General features: G+C 49.6%; 2 protein-coding genes across 4 annotated transcripts in view; one reads left to right on the top strand and one right to left on the bottom strand.

Moving 5' to 3' along the window:
* Positions 1–27,286, top strand: part of canx (calnexin) — a 283,863-nt gene that overhangs the window by 24,816 nt on the left and 231,761 nt on the right. The gene's annotated exons all lie outside the window — the stretch shown is intronic.
* The window catches only part of LOC139331126 (transcription factor COE3-like), a 100,077-nt gene continuing 79,765 nt past the window's right edge, over positions 6,975–27,286 (bottom strand). For 2 of the 3 annotated variants that reach the window (XM_070962459.1, XM_070962460.1), the window contains exons 11-16: positions 26,056–26,144; positions 14,175–14,240; positions 13,506–13,680; positions 10,025–10,204; positions 7,900–7,989; positions 7,014–7,045 (exon numbers count right to left, since the gene is read on the bottom strand). In XM_070962459.1, the coding sequence (XP_070818560.1) occupies positions 7,014–7,045; positions 7,900–7,989; positions 10,025–10,204; positions 13,506–13,680; positions 14,175–14,240; positions 26,056–26,144 (632 nt within the window). Of the gene's footprint in view, positions 7,046–7,899; positions 7,990–10,024; positions 10,205–13,505; positions 13,681–14,174; positions 14,241–26,055; positions 26,145–27,286 lie in introns of all 3 variants that reach the window. The other variant, XM_070962461.1, reaches the window with a different exon arrangement.

The raw sequence follows: 27,286 nt of genomic DNA, 5'->3' as shown, positions 1-27,286 counted from the left end.
CCGTCAAGCTTGAATCTGCGCTGCTTCACGTCCTCGTGTTTGAATCCTCGTTTCTTCAGACGAATCACTGCCTTCAGTTCGCAGCGTGTCCTCATCTCCTCCACCCTCTCCATTTCATCCAGGTTGATCTGGATCTGACGCCCCATTTGGATTGGATTAACACACCAGAGAGCTGAAGGGAAGGCAGCGATGCAGCAGGAGGTTAATTTAAGTTAAAAAAAAAAAAAAAAAAAAACCTCACTTGACTACTAACTAACTGACCTGAGAATCATCCTGATTTTAAGTTTCCTTCAGTGTCGCAGCGATCCAGTCTGTACATCCATGAGGGCAGAGCTAACAGGAGAAGCTATCAGGAGCTGCTAACAGGAGCAAATAACAAGAGAAGCTAACAGGAGCGGCTAACAGGAGCTGCTAACAGGAGCAAATAAAAGGAGAGGCCAACAGGAGCTGCTAACAGGAGCAAATAAAAGGAGCTGCTAACAGGAGAAGCTAACAGGAGCTGCTAACAGGAGCAAATAAAAGGAGAGGCTAACAGGAGCTGCTAACAGGAGCTGCTAACAGGAGCAAATAACAGGAGCTGCTAACAGGAGCAAATAAAAGGAGAGGCTAACAGGAGAAGCTAACAGGAGCTGCTAACAGGAGCAAATAAAAGGAGAGGCTAACAGGAGCTGCTAACAGGAGCTGCTAACAGGAGCTGCTAACAGGAGCTGCTAACAGGAGCAAATAAAAGGAGAGGCTAACAGGAGCTGCTAACAGGAGCTGCTAACAGGAGCAAATAAAAGGAGAGGCTAACAGGAGCTGCTAACAGGAGCTGCTAACAGGAGCAAATAAAAGGAGAGGCTAACAGGAGCGGCTAACAGGAGCTGCTAACAGGAGCTGCTAACAGGAGTGGCTAACAGGAGTGGCTAACAGGAACAGATAAAAGGAGAAGCTAACAGAGCTGCTAACAGGAGCAGCTAACAGGAGCGGCTAACAGGAGTGGCTAACAGGAGCTGCTAACAGGAGCGGCTAACAGGAGTGGCTAACAGGAACAGATAAAAGGAGAAGCTAACAGGAGCTGCTAACAGGAGCAGTTACCAGGAGCAGCTAACAGGAGAAGCTGACAGGAGTGGCTAACAGGAGAAGCTAACAGGAGCTGCTAACAGGAGCAAATAAAAGGAGAGGCTAACAGGAGCTGCTAACAGGAGCTGCTAACAGGAGTGGCTAACAGGAGCTGCTAACAGGAGCTGCTAACAGGAGTGGCTAACAGGAGTGGCTAACAGGAACAGATAAAAGGAGAAGCTAACAGAGCTGCTAACAGGAGCAGCTAACAGGAGCGGCTAACAGGAGTGGCTAACAGGAGCTGCTAACAGGAGCGGCTAACAGGAGTGGCTAACAGGAACAGATAAAAGGAGAAGCTAACAGGAGCTGCTAACAGGAGCAGTTACCAGGAGCGGCTAACAGGAGCGGCTAACAGGAGAAGCTAACAGTTAACTCAGCAGACTGTGAATGGAGCCAGTTTAACACAGATTAAAAACATGTCTCACTCCCCAGATATTTTTATTCATTTTCATTTAATTCATTCATTCATTCATTCATTCATAACACACCTCCTGTGTGTTGGTGTAAACGTGTTCATCTCTCAGTTTGGCATGAACATGTCTGACCTCCTCTATTTGCAGACAAAAGTCAAATTTGACAGCGAGCTGATCGAACGTCTCCTGCAGACGTCATCAGCTGATAAAAACTCTTCCTGGATGAAGACGCATGAAGGAATAATAATTAATTAAAAATGTTGAGCGCACAAATAAGAAAGTTTAAGTCCGTCTCTAAACTTGTGTCTCTGAAGGTTCAGGCTTGTGGATTTACAGGATTCCTGACTGTCAACACAAACCTCCGTCTGAAGCCTCGGGAGTCGCCTCGTCCATACAAACCTTCACGTCCTCCTCAGACGTATTTCTCTCTTGATCCCGGCTGATGTTTTTACCTTCTGCAGAGCTCTCGCTCTGACTGAAGGATTGCTGCTTTGGCTCAGAGCGGCGCTGATTGATTCACATCAGCTCGCCTCCAAACGTCAATCACGGCTCCGTGTCCACGATCCTCCGCCAACAGTTTCATCATTAACTGCAGTCTTTGGAGGTTGTTTGGAGAACGTTCCTGCTGGATCGACCATGTTGGAAAAGTTTGGTGTTTGAGGAAACACAAGATGAAATGTAAAACATTCTCCATCCAAAACCTGAAAACTTCCAGAGTCCATCTCCAGTCACGTCCTTCAGTCCTTTACTGGACCGTTTCCAGTTTGGAGACGTTTGCTTCTCGACATTTCTGATGGCTGTAATTACTGTACAGATTCCTTTTTTATTAGACTTTTATTCTGAAAAGCAGGCTTGTTTCAGCTCACTGGTTCTCCTCATAGAACGTTCTGGTTCTTCTCTGATGAACTTCTACGAGCCTTTCAAGTCTTCAAGATTCATCAAACTGTCAAAACAGCAGAAACTTGTTGTGAATCTGGTTTCAGCCAGATGAACGTCAGCTGCTCACCAGGAGGGTTAGCTGAACCAATCAGCACCCCTGAACCTGGTTCTGACCAGACCGGATCAGACGGGTACAACACAGGCAGAAAACTGAAGACTCAGTTTGGTGAGTGTCGAAGTCTGAATGAATTCTGTCCGATGAACCTGATGGATTAACGATGAGCGATCGAACAGTGGACGTTCATACGTACGTGAATCGCCGGATGACGAGCAGCCGAGTGTTTGACGGACGTTCGTTTCCTGACTGAACTCCGTCAGCAGCATCACTCATACTTCGGAGGTCATGTGATGTTTCATGTGCCGATCAAACTGATCACATCTCAGGCTGATGATCCGCTGACCCAAACATTGGTCTTATATTCAGTCTGTTTTGGATTTTATTTTAAATACTGGGCCAAATTTACTCCAAATTCACTCATTATTTTCTTGTTATTGATTGTTGTGTATGTGCTGTCAATGTTCTCTCCCTGTTTTTCTACTTTTTAGAGTTTTCTCTTCGGTACAAATGATCTTAAATCTCTTAATGAATCTGTTGGTAGATCCTCTGAAAGTCATTTACAGTCTAAGGATTTAATCATGGTGGAGAAAACCTTTATTCTTCGGCTCGTTCGCTTCCTCCGGATGAAATCTGTAAAACTTCAGCTGATTTCATTCTTTCTAACATGAAGTGACTTCTTCAGACGCTGAGCCTTAAATGTGACGACAGCAGCAAACAGCAGTTCAAGCCAAATGTAATCTTTATTAGACTGTTTCTGTACAAAAAGCACTGATCACAGGAAAAAAACAACCAAAAAAACATGCATCTATGTACAGCATGGCCAGACGGAGAGGAAGAAGCCGGCTGTCGCCCGTTCGTACTCTAAAGACATTAATTAAACATTGTGCTTTGATATACTTTGATGATATATTTCATATTTCACAAAGATGCAGTACCTCTGCCCTCTTTCACATTGAAGTAAAACATCGAAAAAAGTACTTTGCAGTTTTTAAAACCTCGGCTGAAAACCAGGACGGTGACAAGCGAACTTTCTACAACTGTGACCAAAAAAATGCAGCAAGCTGTTGAAACGCGGCGGCGGACGAGGACGCCGTGTCGGACTGAAACGAGGCGCGACCGCTCGCTCTGCGGGCCGCTGTCCTCAGTGACGCTGAAAATGGCTTTTCGTAAAGACGGCGGACAGACATTCGCCCGCGGCCGACGGCGTGGCGACACCGTGCGGCCACCCGACGCGTCCGTCAGTCCTGCTGGATTTGCATAAAGTCGAAAGTTTGAACCGTCCGACCTTCAGATTCCCGCCCTCACCTTCGCTCCTCGGAGATTCGGCTGATTTCAGGAGTTAAAGGGACGTCAGATGGTTCTTTAAGGACAAACTTTCCGCAGCTTTAAAATAGAAACGTGAGCGCGAAACGAAGTAAAATGAGGCGTTCAGTGTCGCTGCCGAACAATGGCGTTGGAAGCTTTTCCATTTTTTTTTTAAGTGTGACGTCGAATGAGATCGTTTTCGTTTGATTTACAGATCCTGGAATTAGAAATGATTCATGATGAGATGACAAATCATAATGACGTGACGCAGAAGTAATAATTACAAGATAACGTGTTTTTTCTTCCGTAGACGCGGCGCGCTGCAGACGACTCGCCGACGGCGTCGCTGTAGAAGCTTCTGTTTTACCTGGAACAGGTGTCGCTATCTGAAACGTCCACTTTGAGTTTGACGTCATGCTAACCTGCTGTCTTTGTGTTTTGGGGGGACCTGAGGGACAAAACAAAACCAGTTCTCCCAGTTCGACTGGAGAAAAGCTCGTTAAATCAACAGGAACTGAAACCCCGTCGTATGAAACGAAGACTTGGTCGAGCGTAAGGCATCGAACGCGACGCTGAGTCCTTCCACGGCAGCGAGGAAGACGAGCTTGCATGACGGAGCAGGAACACAGTTGCATAAGTAAACGATCCAGATTGTGTGCGACGACGAGAACGGCACCATCAACAACACGACAACGACGGGAGTTTCCTTCAGATCTGCAGCCCAAAACTCAGTTTTAAAATCTGCTTCCTGTTTTTAAATCGTACGATCATTCTCACCAAAAAACACAAAGACGAGGCTCGTCTAATATTAAAACGTTTAAAATATCGTCTTCTAAACACCGAGACCGAGAGACGCTCGTCCAAAAGAGGAGTGGAGGAGTGTTAGGACGTTTTAAGCTTCTGAAATAGAAAAACTTCACATGACGAGAATTTGTGCCGTCGGCGGCGGCGGACGAAACGTTTCGGTGCATATCGTTCAGCTTTCATCTTTTTTCTCTTTTTTCTCTTTTGCTTAGATGCATTGCTCTTAAGTGCCCCAACAAAAATAGTGCATTAAGAAATAACCATGATTATACATTTCACAATAATACACAAAGGACGAGAAGAACCAGGGAACACAAACGATGCCGTTTACAAAAAGTTAAATATCGTATCGGAAAAGCCTTTTTATACAAAAGTGATGAAAGCGTTTTTTTACGTCCTGCTTTCAAAAACTGGGTGACCACGTCGTGACGGCTGTTTGTCTTTACAAAAGGGTTAATTCCTCTCACTTGTTCACTCTTTTTACAATATCTAAAAGGTATTAAGACATCAAATGTGTTTACAGATATATTTGAGACTATCATTCAGGCCTAAATCACAAAAGGAACTTCCAAAACATACTTTATAAATACATAGAAAATAAGCACAGAAGAAGAAGAACGAGGAACTCTGGTACCTAAATGTGATTAAAACTGCTGCAAGCGTTTCTCTGAAATCTACCACTCGACACACCTGAAGAACAGAACTACTGATTCAAAATGAGACGTCCAAACAAAAGCAACAGAAGGTCCAACGAAAGAAAGAAAGAAAGAAAGAAAGAAAGAAAGAAAGAAAGAAAGAAAGAAAGAAAGAAAGAAAGAAAGAAACCTGGACTGTCTTCAGACGGACGTGAGCAGGACGTCTCCTCGCTCCTCGGCAGGACGTTTGGTCCTTCTTTACATTTTGCTCCTTCTTAGAATATGAGACACAAACATCGTTAAAATCTATCGTACAGAAAGGAAAACGTGATATTCGTCAGGACGCCGACGCTTCTGATTGAAAAGCGACCAATCGGGACGCCGTCTGACGGCTTCAGGTTTGAAAAAAGGTTTGAAGAGTTTGACTTTTCCTGGTTTCTGGACTCGATCAGGCTCAGAGTCCACCGAGAGCTTCTGGTCCGCAGAGAGTTCACGAATCTTCAGCGGATTTAAACAAAGTCGCATCAACACGATGAAACCAAACCGATCAAATGCTGTTCTGCTGATTCTTCATCATCATCATCATCACAGCGTCTCCGCTGACCTCCACTCGTCTCTGAACGTTAATCAGCAGACTCGAACAGTGACGATCAATCGCAGTGATCGTTAACCAGTGTAATCTGACAGGGTGTGATGTTGGTCTGCTTCCTGTCTTTGAGCCACTGAATCTTTCTTTTTTTGATCTTTTCAGACTTTGGACTTTTGGTTGTTTTCATCTGATTTAAAGAATTCTGAATTGAGGGAAGCTGATTTGTTGTCAAGACTTCGTTTTCGTTCCAGGAAGTGTTCTGGATTTTGTTTGGTGTGTAAAACTAAAACTAAATGTAATCCAATCAGTCATTTCTCAGTTTTTTAGTCCACAGGTGAAAATAAAGGCCTGTCTCTAGCTCAGGTCTCACAGACGTCACATGAATGAAAATAATGCTGACGTCATGTTTCTGTGACAGATTTCACCATGTTCTCATTAACGTCATGTTGGATGGAAGCTAACGGAAGCTAACAGAAGCTAATGGAAGCTAACAGAAGCTAACATAAGCTAACGAAAGCTAACAGAGGCTAACGAAAGCTAACAGAAGCTAACAGAGGCTAACAGAAGCTAACGTAAGCTAGCGGAGACCCATCAGAACGTCCGTTTGGCTCATTAATATGTGGAAGACGTCGAATCTGGACCTGATCAAACCTCACTGGCTCATCAGCCAATGAGGTCGGAGCTCTTCTCTGTGATGTCGTGGCGGTGAACAGCAGCTCCCGGTGGACACGCCTCCTTCCTGTCTCACAGTGGTTCAAACTGATCTGAGACCTGTTCGGCCTCGACTTTCATGTCTCAGCACAACAATACTCACACAACGTGTAGTACTGCAGACACCTGCCCCCCCACCCACAGTTCAGGCTTCACTGCTGACCTTTGACCTCCTCTGAGGGAGCGCTGCCTCCACGTGGAGCCGCCGCAGACGTTAACGTCGACCTCTGCGGCGGCTCCAGCGGTGGCGCGGTGAAGTCTCTCAGCCAACACGGAGGCTGGCGGTAAATGGACGGATGAAGAGTTGGACTCTTTCTTCTAGCGTGGCGATGATATTCTGGGTCATTGGGGTCGTCGGGCTGGGGGATGATGGGAAGGATTTTTCTGCTGTGGGCGGGGCCATTGGCGCAGGAGGCTCGGGGGGTCTGACGGTACCTGGCTGAGGACCCTCCTCCTCCTCACATGGGCGGGACGATGAGACCGGCCATGGCTGAGAGACGATCAGAGACAGACACGTTCAGGTGGATTCGAGACAACAAGCAAACAAACATGACAACAAGCAGGAGGACTCATGTCTGCTGGACCTGGACCTGGACCTGGACCTGGACCTGGTCAGTCTGTCCAGACTCAAACAATAAACAGGAAGTGACAAAGACACTAAGCTGCAGTGGTGTCCTCGGTTTCCTGCTGTCAGTCTTTGAAAGCGTCACGTTCGGCTCGTTTTCCACCGTCAGTTAACGAGCTCGTTAAGGTGACGTCACTTTGTGTTTATTTAGTATTGACTGATTTATTCTGGATTTATTTTTTCCTACAGATGAGTTTGCTGCTGTCGTCTGACTGATCACAGTGTTGTGATGGAAACCTTCTGATTGATCCTACAGAGACGACGGCTAACTGATCAGCGATTGATCCGTTTCTGATCTGCTGCATCAGATTCATGAAAACTTTATACTTCTGAACATTATCAGACACAAACGTGACGATCTGAACGTTTAATGGTCCTTCATAAAGAGCTTTTCACGTTGGTGTTTATTAATGAGGAACCTTCAAACTCCATCTTTAGCTCTGACTCCACTCTCTCACTCTGGTCTGTCTGCAGCAGCTCTTCAGTCTATCGTCTCACCTGAGTTTTGGTTCAGGTTGAATTCTCAGCGACTAATCAGATCTTTCACATTCGGAGCCAGAAGTTATGGATCAACTTTGACCTTCGAGTGTTTAAACCAGGTCTGAACAAAGAATCATCATCAGTACAGAGACGCCGGACGGCTGTCCAGGCGGGACGTGGACAGGTGGACAGCAGAGGACGGGGGTGCTGACAGGCGGGAGGGGGGGTGGGATGCTCACCCTGGAGGTTGCTGCCATTGGTGGTGGTGCAGGTGGGGGGCGGGGAGGTCTGTGGCCGCACGACGGGGGCGAAGGCGCTCTTCTGTTTGACTGCAGAAACCATATGGACAGGAGAGAATGAATAAGGGCCTATGGGAGCAGAGGAAGACAGAGGAGGAGGAGGTGAGGAAGGATGGGGGAGTCCTACAGGAGAAGGTGACGGTAACGAGCAGGCAGGCGGACAGAGGAGGTGAGTGATCGATGGGGATGAGTCATGCAGGAGGAGGATGAAGAGGAGGATGAGGAGGGGACGGGTCCCCGCCTCAGATCGGCCGAGGAGGATCTGGAGGAACCGACATGCTCCAACACAAACATCTGCACGCCTGGCAAAGTTGATCCATAACTCCGAGGACTTTTATTGTGAAAAACCAACCTGATCCAGCTGAGAGCAGCAGCACCTTCCTCCACACAAACTGAGTGTGTGCGTGCGTGCGTGTGTGTGTGTGTGTGTGTGCGTGCGCCATTGTTTCCTCGCGCTCTGATCTGACTCAGAGGTTCACATGGACGTTAGCTTAGCTTAGCATAAAGACTGGAGGCAGAGGGAAACAGCTAGCCTGCCTCTGTCCACACGTAGTAGATGATGAGTGAAGTTCATTTACAGAGAAAGGAGTTTGTTTTTAGACGAGATTAAATGACGACAGACAGGTAAACTCCACCTGCTGATGAAGAGCATGCAAGCAGCCACAGGTGACAGGTGAGGAGTTTTCTGAACCAATAGAACTGAATGTTTACCTGAAGAGGAGGACAGGAAACATGTGGACGCTCATCAGGTTCTAAAGGGTTAATAAGACGTGTTGGACAGAGGCAGGCTAGCTGTTTCCCTCTGCTTCCAGTCCTGATGCTAAGCTAAGCTAAGCTAAGCTAACGTGGCCTCAGGTGAACGTCTGAGGTGTGAACTTTGCTCTCAGAGCTGCAGAGTGATCTGCAGGACTGAAGATGAGCCGTACGTGAATGTACATGTAGTTTATCGCTCGGTGCCAACGACTGTCGGCGTGTCCTGGACCGCTGCCGCTTCCTCCTCACATCTCGTCTCTGTTTGGCTTGTTTTTCTGTCTCTTCCAGCTCGTATTAATGGATTCGGCCCAAAGCGCGAATGCATGAATGCATGAAGGATGCGGTGAGGATGTTAGTGGGGTTAGTGGAGGAGGAGGAGGGGGAGGGAGGGGTGAGGAGGAGGATGGACAGGGGGACAGTCGGAGGAGGGAGGAGGTGAACAATGCGTGGCGGTGTTCAGTCGACACACACACACACACACACACACACGCACGCACACGCACACACTCAGACCCTCGGCGGAGGGAAACTGTAGCTCAGCCAGGCGAGATGTGAGCCCACCTTTTGTTTGCTCGCCAGGGACGACAACATCACCTGGCACGGAGACGCAGCCTGAGCTCGATACCTTCTAAACGAGTCTCGCTGAGACTCGCCGAGCTCTTTGATTCAGAAGCCAAAACAATGGAGGATCCCCGCGGGCGCCTTTAGACTTCACCAGTCTAAAAACACACCTGCGCCTTCCAAGCAGCAGCTCGACTCCAGGCGTTAATCAGAGCCGAGCGGGACGTTTCAGAGGAGCCGCTGGAAGCTGCTGAAGCGTCCGCTCGGCTCTGCGGCGGGAGACGCTCCGCTCTTATTGGCTCTCATTATTCCGCAGGAGTCCCAGAACCAGGACGTCTCTGCGTCTCCGACAAACCTGAAGACGAGTTCGGCTGCACTCCAGTTCGAGCAGGTTGAGTTTGACGGACAGGTCACACAGAGCGTCACGCTGACTGAACGGATCTGTTGATCTGTGACGAACACGCTGATGCTGAACGTCTCTGCTGCAGGACGTCAAACCTCAGCCGGACTCTTCGTCACGTATCTACAGTCTGACGAAGCTTCAGCAGCTTTCAGACCGACTCAACGCTCCAGTCAGAAATCAAACTGACTGTAAACACGTCAGCTGACGACAGATCAAAGAAGAGAAACTTTCAGCTGAAGCTTTGACTGAAACCCCAAACTGGTTTAAACTGGTTCCAGCTGGTTCCCAGTTAGCTGAACGCATTCAGCCGTTAGCTAACGATGAGCTGCTAATCAGGGTGTGACTCACTGGCGTAAGCAGAGTTGGTGGAGCCGTTGAGGAAGCTGGGGGATCCGGGTACGCCCAGGTTGGTCATCCCCGCCCCGTATCCGTTCATGGTGGACGTGATGGTGTTGTAGTTGGACTGCTGTGGCGTGGAGCTCGGCACGTAGCCGCGAGGAGACACGCTGTTCGAGTTACGGGAGTAACCTGCGGGGGAAGAGAGAGAGAGAGCGTCAGATTCTTCTTCACGTGTTCTCACAGCTGCTGCATCCTGGGGGTGGTGGTGGGTTCAGCGGGACCGGGACCGGGACCGGGACCGGGACCGGGACCGGGACCGGGGCCAGAACCAGACTGAGGCTATGAGACGCAGCGGCGGGCGGTGACGCAGTGATGACAGGATGCGTCGCCGTTCATACGTGTTCATAAGGTGTAATTTTAAGAACATTTTAAGAACTTTCACAGATTTCAGAGACTTTTAAAAGAATCTTTCGTCGTTTCTTTGAACGCTTCACAAACTTCTCCTCGCCGTGACCTCAGTGGTGACATCATTATTTCTCACCTGGCTGCCGTTACCTTAACGCACCCACCTCCCCCCGCCCAGTGGCGTTGATTGACCCTCATTCAGACGCGCTGAATACCAGCGTTCCCCACGGTACTTGGCCTGACCTTTGACCCCCCGCGAGGCTCCCGGGTTCCCACCGATCTCGGGCCGAGCGGAGCCAACGCCGTGCCAAGTGGCGCATTACAGCGGAACCCCCTCGGCCCTCCACCCGCGTCCACTTTCCCCCACTTCCTGGTTCGGGCCAACGCAGTTCCCAGCAGGAGCGTCTGATGGAGCGCTGCCCGGGGACGAGGGCGAGAAGCGGCGATGGGAAACACATGTGCTCAGAGAACAGTTGAGGGAGCGGCTGAGAGCTGCAGCGTCACGCACGGCTGCACTCAATGTCACGATTGTTCTGTAATGAGCACAAATGGATCCTGTTTGTTTTGGTGTGTTCGCTCCCCGCCCGTCCTCGCCGCGGCGGCGTGGGAAGCACATCCTTCCACCTCACGCGGCTGAACGGAAACATGTGCTCGCTGCTGACGCTGATTCAGGAGCTGCTGGTTCGCTGCTGGACCGACAGCTCGCCGAGCAAACAGGCCTGCTCTGCTGCTTTCAACTGGGAACTGGACTGGAACTGGTCCTGTCCCACTGAGGAGCAGCCGCTCCGTGAACCAATCACATGGCTGACAGGTGTCACATGTCAGTCATGTGATGTGGTCTCTGGACTCTTGGCTTCCTGAATTCTGTCGTTTTATCGTTTTTACCACGTTTTTCTGTGGCATGAGTTTTGGTTTCTAAATAAAACTGAATAAAGAGATAATCACAGTTATGGGACGCAGACGTCGTAACTATGACGCAGAGTCATAATTACCAGATACACGAGTCTGAAGCCATAAATCCAGACGTCTTTCTTCTGTTTGGACTGTCGGCCACAGAGAGAACGTTTAGAGCTGTTCATGTTTTATTCAAACCACTGGACCTACTCCGACGTGGAGCCTGACCTCGTAGCTCAGCTTTGTCTGGAGCTCTGATCACATCAGAAGCGGTTCGGGTTCAGGCTTCATACCTGACGACACCTGAAGGAGCTCCGCCCCCTGAGGAAGGCTGTAAAATGAGCTCGAGCTCCAGGAAAAGTAAGTCAGTGAACCTCGAGCTGAGATTCATAGCTCTTACTGTTCAGGCGGTGTGCAGGCCTGCTTTCCACTCCACCTCCTCCACCTGTCAGCTGTCAGACTGAAGCGACGGAACAGAGACGAACTCCAGAGGAGGAAACCGCCGTCCTTCAGGAGGATGACGTGACGCCGAGCGGGCCGAGCTGCTCTGAATTAGCGCTGTAAATTAGCGGCCGGCCCGTCTGATAAGGCCTGGGCTCGCGAGCCGCTGTTTTTATTAATGTTTTAATCACGGCAGATAATTGCGAGGGGCACAGAGAGCCGGCTCATACTTCATCGCAGCGGGAGGACGGCGCTCAGATCCTCGGTGTAATGTTTCCGACCGGAGAGCCCGACGCACATAAACTACCCAGTTATGAATCTCAGCTCGGCCTCGTTTCCCATGACCTCATAGATTCCTGTAAGGTGTTCGCCACCGGCCGATGTGAAAAGCAGACGACGGAGGGGTGGAGGGGGAGGTGGAGGTGGAGGGGGAGGAGGGCGTCCGGGGAGTAAAAGCAGCTCTATCTGCTTCCTGTCGATGCTTCACGAGCTGTTCGCTGCACGTCGTCCTGAGCGTCCGTGACAGAAGAAGAAAGGAAACGTGGAGCTTTTCACTAAAAGATCACAGATTTCACCTCGACTCAAACCGACAGGAGCATGTTCTGAGGCACGCACGCACGCACGCACGCACGCACGCGTGACGCAAACACGCACGCACGCACGCACGCACGCACGCACGCAAACACGCACGCATGACGCAAACACGTACGACGCACGCAAACACGCACACATGACGCAAACATGACGCAAACACGCATGACGCACACGCATGACACACACATGCAAACACACACACGCACGCACGCACGCACGCACGCACGCAAACCAGAGGACAGAGTCAAAGAGGAAGAGTCAAAGAGGACAGAGTCAAAGAGGACAGAGTCAAAGAGGACAGAGTCAAAGAGGAAGAGTCAAAGACGAAGAGTCAAGGAGGACAGAGTCAAAGAGGAAGAGTCAAAGAGGAAGAGTCAAAGAGGAAGAGTCAAAGAGAACAGAGTCAAAGAGGAAGAGTCAAGGAGGAAGAGTCAAAGAGGAAGAGTCAAGGAGGAAGAGTCAAGGAGGAAGAGTCAAAGAGGAAGAGTCAAGGAGGAAGAGTCAAAGAGGAAGAGTCAAGGAGGAAGAGTCAAGGAGGAAGAGTCAAAGAGGAAGAGTCAAGGAGGAAGAGTCAAAGAGGAAGAGTCAAAGAGGACAGACAGAGACTAAAACAGAAGTGAAGAGTCAGGAAGGCAAAAGAAGCCTGATGCAGAAAAAGACTGCTGCCGTAAGGATCTGACTGTGCGTATGTCTGTGTGTATGCGCGCATGTGTGTGTGTGTGTGTGTGTGTGTGTGTGTGTGTGTGTGTGTGTGTGTGTGTGTGTGTGTGCGTGCGCATGTGCGTGTGTGTTCTGAACTTCATGACAAACATTTTTAATTTCGGGACGCTGACGTCGACACTTTTCAAGCTGCAGAGACAGTTTGTTGTGTCTCTGCTCCTCAGAGACCCGAACCAGCAGAGACCAGGACCAGAACCAGCAGAGACCAGGACAAAAAGGACCCAGTCTGACCTGTGAGACACTGATCACATGGATGCTGCAGGATGCTGGTCTCTGCTGAACTGGACTAGACTCTTAAGTGAGGTTTAACTGTTCTGGACTCTACTGGTCTGTACGAGTGTCCTCTGGTCTCTCTGGAGCTCCAGTTAAGTCATACTCAACCCAGGTGGATCATCTGGTCCCCCCCCCCGTCTGACCCCGTGCCCCCCGCTCTCACCCTGGTCGGCCTGCGAGGCCTCGGAGATGTTGACGGCGAGCTGGCTGCTGAAGGAGTTCACTCCCATCATGCCCGAGTGAGCGGCGGAGCCGGTGAGGGACGGCAGCTGGTTGTGACTGCGGGGGACGCTGTAGAGCGCCTCGGTGAGGTCGGCCGCTCGCTTCAGGATGATCTCCTACAGGTGGGGGGGGGGGGAGGTCGTTACTTTTACAAACCTGCAGTTCCTCAAACGGCCACCTGAGGCTGCTCTGTTCCCCATAGACCCCCACATTAAAACGCTGAACTTCACACAGAAACCAACATGTTGACAGTGTTGGTCTCTGTGGCTGAGGCCATCGTCACGACGACTGAACTTTCGTTAATTCGCTGGTTTAAATTTAGGCTTACAGTTAGGGGCGGGGCTTCTGCTTTGAGTGACAGCTAGCTGACAGCTTTCAGCAACACACACACACACACACACACACACACACACACACTCACACACACGCGCACACACACACACACATACACACACACACACACACACACACACACACACAGCTGATTAAACTGAACGTGAATCTTAGTTTGAGATCGACGACAGGAAGTGAACTCACGACAAGCGCAATCCTCCAATAAGATTCTGTTTAAAGGCGGAGGTCAAAGGTCAGACTGAAGCTGCTGACTCACCTGGTTGTTATGTGGCATCCCATAGAGAGCCTCCACCAGGTCAGCTGCTCGCTTCAACAGCACCTCCTGAGGGACGGACAGAGACAGACAGAGACACAGAGACACAGACAGAGACAGAGACAGAGACAGAGACAGAGACACAGACACAGACACAGACACAGAGAGCAATCGATTAATGGATGAACTGTTAGATGATTGGCTCTGTTTTTTTCTGCTCAGTGTCAGATGATTAAATCTGTCCAGTCAGGCGGCTCGTTTTGAGCTGCAGGAGCTCGTTAAGGCTTCATTCTTCTTCTGTGAGACAACAAAACCTCTTCCTGAAGCAGGCCACCTCCAAACACCACAGAACCACTCAGGTAGCAAACACCTGCACGGAGGGGAAGCAGCCAATCACAGCAGCCGACTCATTCAGCGCCTTCAAAATGGCCGCTGATGGAGCACAGATGGAGAGGTGGAGGATGAAGGGATGAACGTTTGCATCCGGAGGGAAGGAAAAGGGAGAGAAAGTCCGCAGGAAGCCATTAACACACACACACACACACACACACACACACACACACACACACACACACACACACACACACTCTTGCCCGGGGCTGTTTTCCCATCAGCCCACAGGAGAGGAAGCGTCCAATCTGAGCGCCTGCAGCGCAGCGGGTCGCCACGCCGATGGCTGTTAATAAGGATAACAGGACTAATAAATAGATAAACACACACACACACACACACACACACACACACACAGGAGGAGGAGGAGGAGGAGGAGGAGGAGGAGAGGGATGATGCTACAGGAAAGAAATGAATGAAAACAGGAGAGAAAGGAAAAGAAAAGGAAAGGAGGAAGGACAGAGGAAAGGAATGAAGGAAAAGAGAGGAAAAGGGGAGAAGAAGAGGAAGTACAAGAAGAAGGATGGGAAAGGAAGGAAAAGCAATCAAAAAGAGAAAAGGAAGCAAGGAAAGGAAATTTAAAAAAGGTGGAACAGCAAGGATGGAAAAACAGGACAGAAGGAAGGAAATGAGGAAAGGAAATAGAAGAGCACATGGAAAGTGGAAACTGAAATTAAAGTAAAAAGAGAAATAAAGAAAGGAAATGTAAGTAAAGGAGGAAAAGGAAGGAGATGAGTGACAAGGAAGGAAACAAGGAAAAGCAAGAATGAAATAGAGGAGCAAAGAGGAAGGAAAGAAACAGACCTAAAGGAAGAAAAGAGAAAGTAAGCAAACTCCCAGGAGTGTGAACGGAGGTGTGTGTTTTCACAGCACAGCTGCAGGTGAAAACACATCACACACACCGAGGATGATCAGCTGATGGAGGAGACAACACAGAGGAGGAGGAGGAGGAGGAGGAGGAGGAGGTGTGGAGTCCCCGAGGAGCAGCAGTGGGGAGGTGGAGGCCTCTGCTGGAGCTCCCTGAGGTATTACAGCACGAGGAGGGCGAGAGACACTCACACACACTCAGAGAGAGAGCGAGTCAGATCATGTGATGGTGAGTGTTTAACTCTTCATCAGGTCACACACTCAATAATTAGCACTGATAAAAGCAGAGAAGAAGAAGAGGAAGAGGAAGAAGAATATATACATATTACAAACGAGTTCAGATCTTCAGGATGACGTCATAGCGTGTACTCGTGTTGTACTTGTACACAGTTTTATGTTGAATCCAGATAATTTCTCATCGAAACTGTTGTTGTAGTACCAGTGCAGTAGTTTGTAGTACTTTTACTTTGATACTTTATGTACATTTTGCTAGTCCTTGAAGGGCTCATCCTGGACTCTGCTGATGAAGATCTTGTGATGATGATGAGGTAGTTTATTGACTGAAGTTCATATTTTACTTGTACTGGAGTACTTCACTGTGTACTGATGTGTAACGATTGACTGTGAACGTTGACCCCGAGTTCTCTTTCTTACAGGAGTCTTTGAACTGAACATCAGCGATGCGGCAGGAAACGCCGTCTTGGCTGAGTCACCTGCTGCTGCACACCTGCTCGCAATGCTGCTCAAATCTGTGGATTTCCTTCCCGTGGCGTTCAGCTGAAGACGGACTGCGAGCTGCTCTGATGGGAGATTACCAGGACTCTACTCTGGACTCTACTCTGGACTCTACTCTGGACTCTACTCTGGACTCTACTCTGGACTCATTTCCAAACAAACGTCTCCTGTGACTCAGAGGAGAAACTGTCATCATTAACCACATTGTTTTCCTCCCAGCCAATCAGAGCACTGCCTCGCTGCTGGCAACCAAGAGGCCTTCCACACACACACACACAGACACACACACACACACGCAGAGCTCTCATTTCCCACGACAGACGATGACCTCGAAGGAGACGGTCCAGCACACAGACGGAAACAGTTTTCTCTGCTCAGACTTTTCTTTCGCGCTGAAGTTAAGATTTAGATTTTCAATAAACAGTGAAAATGTTTACTGGCAAACGTTTACGTCCCTGTTTGTACTTTGTTGTGGATTTGTTGACAGATGATTCGACTGTTTGGATTCAGATTAAAAGTCTGCTCTGCTCTCAGCTGTTACACAGCAGCCGTATTGGATTTTCCCACAGCACGGCTCATCAGTGAATGCATCACTGTCTTCCTCCCAGGTAGAATTCCAAGTCCAGCATCTGGAGCTGAGCCGACCAGTCACACAGACCGTGATGTGTTCACTGCCATCACGTTAAATCTATGAGATAAAAAGTGCCTGCTGACAGGAACCAGAACCTGAACTGGTCTGAACTGTACTGGTGCTGATAATTCGTGTGACGTGTGACAGAGAGACTTCAAAGGATAAATGAGAAGAGTAAACCTTTGCCTTCACTCTGAAGTCACTCAGTCCACTTGAAGCTCCTCGTGGACTCACTGAGTTGAGGGTTTGGACAGACCTCAGAGCAGCAGACCTCCGGGGACGGACGATGTTTGGATTCAGCTGATGACTGTAATTCTGTGTCTCAATAGGCAGCACGAACACTTAAACATTGAACGCATCACGGTTCAGCTGGTGACTCTGTCTCAGTTTCAGCTGCAAACTGGTCAGATTCAGCACGGACGCCATGTTTGTAGTTTCCTGGAGGACTCTGCACTGCGCATGCTCAGCTCTAAGAAGAGTCCACTGTTTCATCACATCCTCTTGTTCTCTATCTCTAGCTTAGCACAAAGACTGGAAGCAGGGGGGACTGTCAGCCTAGCTTAGCACAATGACTAGAAACAGAGGGAACTGTTAACCTAGCTTAGCACAAAGACTGGAAGGAGGGGAAACTATTAGCCTAGCTTAGCACAAAGACTGGAAGCAGGGGGGACTGTTAGCCTAGCTTAGCACAATGACTAGAAACAGAGGGAACTGTTAGCCTAGCTTAGCACAAAGACTGGAAGCAGGGTAACTGCTAGCCTAGCTTAGCACAAAGACTAGAAACAGAGGGAACTGTTAGCCTAGCTTAGCACAAAGACTGGAAGCAGGGGTAACTGCTAGCCTAGCTTAGCACAAAGACTAGAAACGGGGGGACTGCTAGCCTAGCTTAGCACAAAGACTAGAAACAGGGGGGACTGCTAGCCTAGCTCCACTAGAAAGAATATCAGATATGAGAAAAAAATCCACTTACAACAACTGTGTGTGTGTGTGTGTGTGTGTGTGTGTGTGTGTGTGTGTGTGTGGTGAATGAATAACCTCCTGTCAATCAAACCTCCTTGCAGCATCTCTCTCTATTGTAGTGCAATCTGTCAGCCTGCTGCTGCCAACACTGTGTGTGTGTGTGTGTGTGTGTGTGTGTGTGTGTGTGCGTGTGCTTTCCTCCCTCTCCTTTTCCTTTCTTCCTTTCCTTACTTATTTTCCTTCCTCTCCTTCCTTTCTTTATTTACTTTCCTTCCTCTCCTTCCTTTCTTCCTTTCCTTATTTACTTTCCTTCCTCTCCTTCCTTTCTTCCTTTCCTTATTTACTTTCCTTCCTCTCCTTCCTTTCTTCCTTTCCTTATTTACTTTCCTTCCTCTCCTTCCTTTCTTCCTTTCCTTATTTACTTTCCTTCCTCTCCTTCCTTTCTTCCTTTCCTTATTTACTTTCCTTCCTCTCCTTCCTTTCCAGTATTCTTTCTTCTTCGCTCATTTTTCTGTTGTTTATCTTTCCCTTGCCTTTTCTATCATGCGCTGCCTTTCTCTCCTTCCTTTCTTTCCTTTCTTTACTTGCTCTCCTCTTTCCTTGCCCCATTACTTTTCTTTCCTTCCTTTATTCTTTCATTCATCCTCTTATTTTTTAAGATAAAACCCTCTCAGTCCTCACACAGGTGAAAGGACGAGTCTCTGCCACTGTGTGTTTGGTTGTGTATTTCTGTGTGTGTGTGTGTTCGGTTGTGTATCTGTGTGTGTGTGTGTGTGCGTGCGTGTGTGTTCCTCCTCTGGCTTCATTAATCTCCATTAGAAAACAGAAGTTAGTTAATGTCTCCTTCGCTCGGCTGCAGCAGCGAGACGCCACGAGGCAGCAGCTGCCCGTCACACACACACACACACACACACACACACACACACACACACACACACACACACACACACACACACACACACACACACACACACACACACACACACACACACACATCGTACATGCAGAAACACACACCTGAAAAAGACCATTCACAGACACTGAAGCCTCACACACAAAGACCTTCACTCTTTGTGTGTGTGTTGTTTATACTGTGTATTGTGTCTGTGTGTGCATTCGGTGTGTGTGTGTGTGTGTGTGTGTGTGTGTGTGTTCCCCTTCTATTTTCATTAGGTCCTGACAGACACAACAGCCTTCTCAAGTTAATGACGCCTCCGAGGCCTCGCTGCTGGAGCGCTGCTGCTGCTCAGTGTGTGTGTGTGTGTGTGTGTGTGTGTGTGTGTGTGTGTGTGTGCGTATATACTTGCTCATTTGTACTTGGCCGCCACTCTCTGATCTGTGAATCAGCCCCTCTCACTGCTGCAGCTACCCACAATCTCCCAAAAAAAACATAACCCACAAATCCACCACAGAAGAAGAGCAGCACCAGCGTCATTACAGATCGATCAATAACTCTTCAATGTCCTGATCTACATATGAATATACAAATACTGCAATATCCCTCAGAGGACCAATACAGTACTCTGTCTATCAATGTCTATGAGTAACAAATACAGCAGGTGAGGAAACATGATTTGAAGGTTCACCGGCTCACAGAGTACTACCTGTACCTCCAAGGGTACTACCTGTACCTCCAAGGGTACTACCTGTACCTCCAAGGGTACTACCTGTACCTTAGTGTACCTCATGTACCTCATAGTGTACCACAAGTACCTCAGCGTAGTACCTGTGCCTCAAAGTGCACCTCCTGTACCTCACAGTGTACCTCAGTGTAGTACCTGTACCTCACAGTGTACCTCCTGTACCTCACAATGTACCTCTTGTACCTCACAGTGTACCTCTTGTACCTCAAAGTGTATCTCCTGTACCTCACAGTGTACCCCAGTGTAGTACCTTTACCTCACAGTGTACCTCAGTGTAGTACCTGTACCTCACAGTGTACCTCCTTTACCTTACAGTGTACCTCCTGTACCTCAGTGTACCTCCTGTACCTCACAGTGTACCTCCTGTACCTCAGTGTACCTCCTGTACCTCACAGTGTACCTCAGTGTACCTCCTGTACCTCACAGTGTACCTCAGTGCACCTCCTGTACCTCAGTGTACCTCCTGTACCTCACAGTGTACCTCAGTGCACCTCCTGTGCCTCAGTGTACCTCCTGTACCTCACAGTGTACCTCAGTGCACCTCCTGTACCTTACAGTGTACCTCAGTGTAGTACCTGTAGCTCACAGTGTACCTCCTGTACCTCACAGTGTACCTCAGTGTAGTACCTGTAGCTCACAGTGTACCTCCTGTACCTCACAGTGTACCTCAGTGTAGTATCTGTACCTCAGTGTGTGACTGTCATTGTCCAAATAAAAAACAGAAAACGAACATTAAGAGTTTCTTTTTTGCCTTTTTGCGCCTCAAACGCTCAGATCGGTGTTTTCTTTGTCTCGATGGACTGTGAGACATCAGGTCACTGATGTCCTGAAGCTGGAGGACAGAAAATCTACAGGAATCCTTCAAACCTGATGGATGAAGATTCACAGCCCTTTGAAACACTTCCTGCTCAGACTGACTTCAGTGTTTTAAGCATCAGATCCAGTTTCAGGCCTCCTCTTCTTATCTGTCACAGTCTAATTGCCTCCTCGCTGCTACGTTCTACACATCCCATCACACACACACACACACACACACACACACACACACACACACACACACACACACACACACACACACACACACACACACACACACACACACACACACACACACAGTGCCATTGGATTCCTGTCAGCGCGAGTGCCGGCAATCAGAGCGCCGGGCGCTTCAGCGGCGCTGAAAGGCCTGCCCCGATCGATACGGTAATGCACTGGCTCCCGTTATCATCATCATCTCTTATCACTGACCCACACCTCTGAGAGGGCGGAGGAGGGGGAGTCCAGGGAGTATGGGAGAAGAAGATGGAGGAGAGAGGGATGGGAGATGAGGAAGAAGAGGGTCTCTGGGTGTTTCCCTTCAGCTGTGAGGAGATGGATGCTGTGAGAGAGGGAGGAGGAGGAGGAGGAGGAGGAGGAGGAGGAGGAGGAGGAGGAGGGCTCACAGAGGATAACTGGATAGCTCAGAGATGGAGGCAGCTGATTGGGTGGTGATGGGTTGGTGTTCACACATCTGGTTGATGATTGGTTGACAGAGGACGAGTTGATCACCTGACGTGAAGACACTTCAGAGCAGTGAAGCACAAACAGCATCACCCCCCCACACACACTTTGATCATCAGTAGTTTTTATTGATTATTGACTAAACTAAACTTTACATTCATGTTCCGTCTCACACAAACAACATGTCTGCTTCTACAAGTAACTGAATGCACCTGAACGCAACTGCATCTACCTGAGCGCAACTGAATGTACCTGAAAGCATCTCAACGCCACTGAATGTACCTGAACGTACCTGAACGCAACTGAGCGTACCCTGCTGACATCACGGTGACATCATCAGGGTTAGATCATGCGACTGTTTTCGGTCTGAGCAGCAACTAAAAATAAACTTGAGCGAGTTCATCTCATCTGATAATCGACCGAAATTAAAAAATAAGAGAAGAAGAATGTTTGAACTTCCTGTGAGACGTTCACAGGAAATGAAAATACATTCCTGAACTTTGGAAAATTCATGTCAGTTGGTCTGAATCCAACAACTTTAATATTTCTGATTAACGATCATTTATTAAAACGTCTCCAAAGTGAAATAAATCATCGCGTCTCAAACGTTTGGATTGTGACTCTGAGACGTTTTCAAGGACTTACATGAACTTTAATTCACACGTCCTGAACATCGGAGGCAGATCCCAGGTCAGCTCAGGTGTTTTCTGATCAATAAATCAATCAATCATTCTCATGTTAACACTCAAACCCACCACAGCGTCCGTCCCTCAACACTGTCTCTCAGCACATTTGATGGGACTATTTTCAGCAGCGGATGAATCCACATTTGGTGCTGTAGTGAATGAGCGTGCGTGCGTGCGTGCGTGCGTGCGTGCGTGCGTGCGTGCGTGCGTGCGTTCATGAAAGACCAGTGAGACTCACTGAAGTATCTTAATAGACTCAGAGAAGAAGAAGCTGTGATCAGCCTGTGATCCTCACAGAGCCTGTGAGCAGATTCACGATTGGTCACTGTGAACCAATCAGGTGTGACTTCAGTGACCTCTGCAGAGGTCACAGGTAGTAAAACATCTGACTCATGAGACTCTTTTAGGTGCCATTACAACAATAAGACACCGGTCACATGACCACAGCAGGCAGGTGAGCTAGCTGCAGCAGCTAGAAGCTAATGTGCTAATGAGCTAGTGTGACATGAGCAGAGCAGAATGAAACACATCCACCTACACAGAGAGCTACAGAGAGGTGGAGAGAAACTACACCCACTCTGCTCCATCCTCAGAGGGTCCAATCCACTCTGCAGAGGAGGAGGAGGACTGAGGAGGAGGACAGAAGAGGAGGAGGAGGAAGAGGAGAGAAGAGGAGGACTGAGGAGGAAGGGAAGGAGGAAGGGTTTCCTTCCTTACTTCTTCCTTTCCTATCTCCTCTGGTCCTTCCTCCCCTCCTTCCTCCTGTCCTTTCTAATCTCCTCCTCACCTCCTCTCCCGCTCCTCCTCACCTCCTCCTCTCCTCTCCTCTGTTTCCTCATCTCCTCCTCCTCACCTCCCGCCCCTTGTCTCCTCCTCCTCCTCTCCTGTCTGTCCTAACCGCCCACCACCTCCTCCTCTCCTCTCCCTCACCTCCTCCTCTCCTGTCTTTCCTCACCTCCTCTCCTGCCCCTCCTCCTCTCCTCTCCCTCCTCCTCTCCTGCCCCTCCTCCTCCTCCTCCTCACCTCTCCTCTCCCTCCTCTCTCCAGCCCCTCCTCCTCCTCACCTCCTCCTCTCCTCTCCCTCCTCTTCTCCAGCCCCTCCTCCTCCTCATCTCCTCCCCTCCTCCTTTCCTCTGCTTCCTCACCTCCTCTCCTGCCCTTCCTCCTCCTCCTCACCACCTCCTCCTCTCCTCACCTCCTCCTCCTCCAGTTTTGTGACTTTTAAAAGAGAATCGCTGTAATGGACGAAACGACCTGTTAATAATTGATGTTTTTGCGGGTGAAATCGGTTCTTCGACGTAAACAGAACCTCTCGCCATCACAACACGTTCCTCCCAGAAACGCCTCTCGGAGGCTGCACCTCGCGACCTTGCCCTTCTTCAGTCCGTCTCTCGACATATTCCTCCTTTTTCCCCTCCTCCCTCCCTGTTCTTCCATTGGTTTCCAGGGGCTTAATTACGGGGGGCCGGCTCCGTGGCTGAGGAGGTGCTGGGCGAACAGGGATCAGTGTGACCCTGGAGGAGAAGCCATCAGACAGCAGCCTTAACAATGATAAATCACCCTGAGCACAGCTACAGATACAGCCGCCGCCCCGCTGATCTCTATAAAATATGGATGGAGCCGCGCTCTGAGCAGGAGCGGCCGAGCCGCATCGAGCCGGATCTCCAGATTAGCGATTATCAGGCGGCGAGGTATTCTAATGATGTGGGACACGGCGTGGGGTTAATTCCATTCAGAGGAAATGGATTGAAATTCAGCTCATGAATTGAATATTGCTCATTATTCTCAATGAGAGCAGGAAATCTCCTCATTCATGAAGTGGGCTGGAATTAATAATCCCCGAACGGACGGACGCCCCCCCGAGTCTGGATTGGGGTCAATGATCAGAGCTAAAGGTGCACACGCAACACGCCAAACACGCTTAATCTCCACCTCATGGTTCACAAATCAGCAGGAAAGACGGAAAAAAGACTGAAGTTTGATTTTTCTGCGGCTGATCTCAGATTCTGTGTTCTTCCTCTTAAAGCAGACGTCCTCTGACAGTCTCTGTTCAAGGGTTGGTTTGTTTTCCACCACAGAGCGTCCCACAGAAATCTACATCTCAGAGTTCAGGGGAACAGACCCCTACACTGCCGCCTTAAAAGACCCCCCAGTGGTTTCATGTTCAGTTTACGGTGGAAATTAAACTCTTAATGTTCTCAGAAAACTTCAGGCATTAGTTTCCAGAGGGAGCAGCTGCCTGTCTGTCCACAGTTCAGACAGACAGACAGACAGACAGACAGACAGACAGACAGACAGACAGACAGACAGACAGACAGACAGACAGACAGACAGGCAGCTAGCAGGCAGCTAGCAGGCAGCTAGCAGGCACTGAGGCCAACTGGTCACTGATGACCTCTGGGGGTCTCCTGGATCAGGTTCAGGACTGTAATTTCATTTCCAGTCTGGCTCGGTTGCAAGCGGACACCTTGGTGTCCGTCCCGCAGACTGAGAGAGGACACGTGCTGCCAGAGACGACCTGCAGGACTCGCTGCCGCTGCAGCCGCTGCCCACCGTCACCTTAACGCCCCCACTTCTGTCTGATTCACAGGTAGGTCACCGGACAGGTGTGTCCACATGTAAAGCAGACAGACTCTGAGGTGAATTCGATGGAGCCAGGCTAGCAGTTTCCCCCCACTTCCAGTCTTTGTGCTAAGCTAAGCTAACCATGGCCTGTGTGAGCTGGTTCCAGAGCAGTTTTCCATCTTTCAGCTCAAATCAGCTTTGTGCTTCCTCTCCATCTTGGCCTTGTTTCAGCGAACAGTCACACACACTCTGCCTCTACAACGCTCCCATAATCCTCTTCTCAGCGCCATACGAGTCAATCTGTTCTGCGCAGCGCCGCCTGTCCTCAAACCAAACATCTCTCTCCAGCCCTCCCCCCGTCCCCCGCAGAGCGCCGGCAGGTGAAAACAAAAGAGAAGTGACAGGCCCAGTTAACCCGCCGCCACTGGGTCACGTGATCCCCGCCGCCGGCAGGCCGTCCCATCGCCTCGCCGGCCGCGAGTCGACAGCTCAGCGCGTCGCTTCTCCTCTCGCTGTGATTTTCTCTCTTGTCCAAAACGTTGTGGAGGAAAAGATCTGCGGTCTTATTGAGTTTTCTTTGAATAAATAAATATTTAAACGCAGAGAGGAGGAGGAGGAGGAGGAGGAGGAGGAGGAGGAGGAGGAGGAGGAGGAGGCTGTCTGCAAATCAGGCCATCAAAGGGGCCAGACAATGTATGCTCACTATTAGTATCAATTTACAAATAAACTGCTTTTTTGGTGACTGGATCTCCGATGTCAGATTTTGATAAATGGTTTCAATTTGGCAGCTGCTTTCGAGTGTCAGAGCCCATCTGACGCTCGCCGCCGCCGCCGCGCCCGCTGCCTCAAAGAATCTGCCTCAGTTAGCCTCGCAGCCGGCAGCCGCCAAAATAATCTCTTCATACTAACCAGGGCAGGTGTGTGTGTGTGTGTGTGTGTGTGTGTGTGTGTGTGTGTGTGTGTGTGTGTGTGCATACAAATGCCTTTCTGTGGGGAAATGTTGAAACCTCGATCAGATTTCACTTCTCATGTTTTTCTACACAAATCTTAAAGGAGCTTCTGTGTTTTTTACACCGTTAAGTTCAAACCACACACCTGAGCGCCGCTCTGACTCCTCCTCCTCACACGATTTGAGGAGGAACGACGAGGTTTTTAAATGTGCTTTTTCCGTCCAGGCGGCTGCTTGGTTTCATTTCTCCAGCTGCTCACGCTCACATTGAACTGTTCTTCATCATGTTTGGTTCAGTCAGACACGTCCACTGTTTTCAGATCAGCAGTCAGCTCCTTCACTTTCTCCCCTTCAGCTTCATATTCTGTGAAGCGTCTCCTCGTTCAACATGACGCTTCGCCTGCTTTCAGTGTGAAACACCAACGAAAGCGTCTGTTCTGAGTCCGTCCCCGACGAGCCAATCGCCTCCTTCACCTGCACCTGACGCCTCAGCTCGTGTTTAACATGGCGGCCTCCCGCGCCAGCGCCTCGCCACGGTCCGAGGAAGGAGGGAGCAGCAGGAGCAGCGGAGGCAGGAGTTCTCCCTCAAACAGCTGTTTCCTGTTCGGGAACAATCAGCCGCTGGCAGCGAGGAGTCGCCGGCGGTGCCACGAGCGTACCGAGCAGAACCAACAATCCAATCAGGCGACTTTGTCCTGAGCTGCACGGAGTAACACAAGAAACCTGCAGCTCGTGAGTGCAGGTGGTCTACGGCGTCCCCAGAGGGACAAACAGCCCCTTCAGCTTTAATCAGCCTGTAATGTGGCTAAACCCTGATGAAACGTTAGCAGCCGCTCTGACTGACAGGTGCATTCTGGGACGTACCTGCCGGACCAAACGGCCACTATCTGGCCTTGAATGTGACCTGTGACCTCTGACCTGAGTCTGCGGCAGTGACTTAATGACTCGTCTCACTGACCTTAGGTAACCTCTCGGGGTCCCCGGGGTGGCGAGGGATGACCTTCTGTAACCTCTGGAAGCCGTAGTCGATGGTCGGCTCGTTCAAGGCTGTGGGACAGACAGAGAGGGACGGTTAGGACGAACGCACTCCTGTGAGACACACACAGGAGGACAGGAGAGGTGACAGAGGGGACAGCAGAGGGGACAGCAGAGGGGACAGCAGAGGGGACAGCAGAGGGGACAGAGGGGACAGTGGGCTCCAGGCTGGACTCAAACGTCGCCTCGTGCAGGAAGGACTTGTTTTACCAGGTGAGGTGTCAGGTGGGTCTACCTGAGGGACGTAGTTGGAGGACAGTTGTGGACAGCTCTTTGTAACGACTCATAAAGCTCCAACACGGTGCTAACCTGAATGCTAATGAAGCTCGTTAACGGTGAACATGTGCGTCATAAAACGACCTCGACGAAAATGAACCAGTCGCAGCTTTCAGCGAATTGTCCAATGAGGACACTCATAGAGACGAAGGAGCAGCTGGACGACGAAGGACCCACGCTGACCTCATGAAGGAGCTTCAAGTCCAAAACTGACTGTTTGCGGGAAACGAAGACTTCATCTGAACTTCTGAAGAGGCTTTCTTTCTTTCTTTCTTTCTTTCTTTCTTTCTTTCTTTCTTTCTTTCTTTCTTTCTTTCTTTCTTTCTTTCTGTCAAACTTCAGTTTATTTTTCTCAGTTTGAACTTCTCTGAGAAACGCTGAGTCTTTAAAGTGTATTAAAATGACAAACTGATCAACAGACAGACGCTCTGTTCAGTGTTTCACTCAGCAGCCAATCACATGCTCCTCCTGCTGTTCATTCACCTGATGAAGGTGAAGCAGGAAGTGAAGCAGGAAGTGTGTCGACGCTCACAAACGTGTCGAGGTGTAAACAGACGCTGACCTCTGCTCAGCTTCGGTCTGTTGTTTCTTATTAGCCGTGAGCGCTAACGGAGAGCGAGCGGTGGGCGGGCGAGCGAGCTCTGCCGCCTCTCTCTCTCTCTCTCTCTCTGTCTTATCTTCCTGCTGTTCATTAAGCCTGAGACCTCACACTCCATCTGTCCTCCTCGCTCTGCCTTTTCGCCGCTCCTCCACCGCTAATTCAATCCAGCCTTCCCTCCCTTTCCTCTTTTTTGCTCCACTCATTCTCCTCTGCAAACAATCTGCCTTCCTCCTCCTCCTCCTCCTCCTCCTCCTCTCCATTCGCAGCGAGCAGAGCA

The sequence above is a fragment of the Chaetodon trifascialis genome, chromosome 5, assembly GCF_039877785.1.
Source record: "Chaetodon trifascialis isolate fChaTrf1 chromosome 5, fChaTrf1.hap1, whole genome shotgun sequence".
NCBI lineage: Eukaryota > Metazoa > Chordata > Actinopteri > Chaetodontiformes > Chaetodontidae > Chaetodon > Chaetodon trifascialis.
The sequence above is the reverse complement of the archived record's forward strand: the minus strand, read 5'-3'. Positions and strand labels throughout refer to the sequence as shown.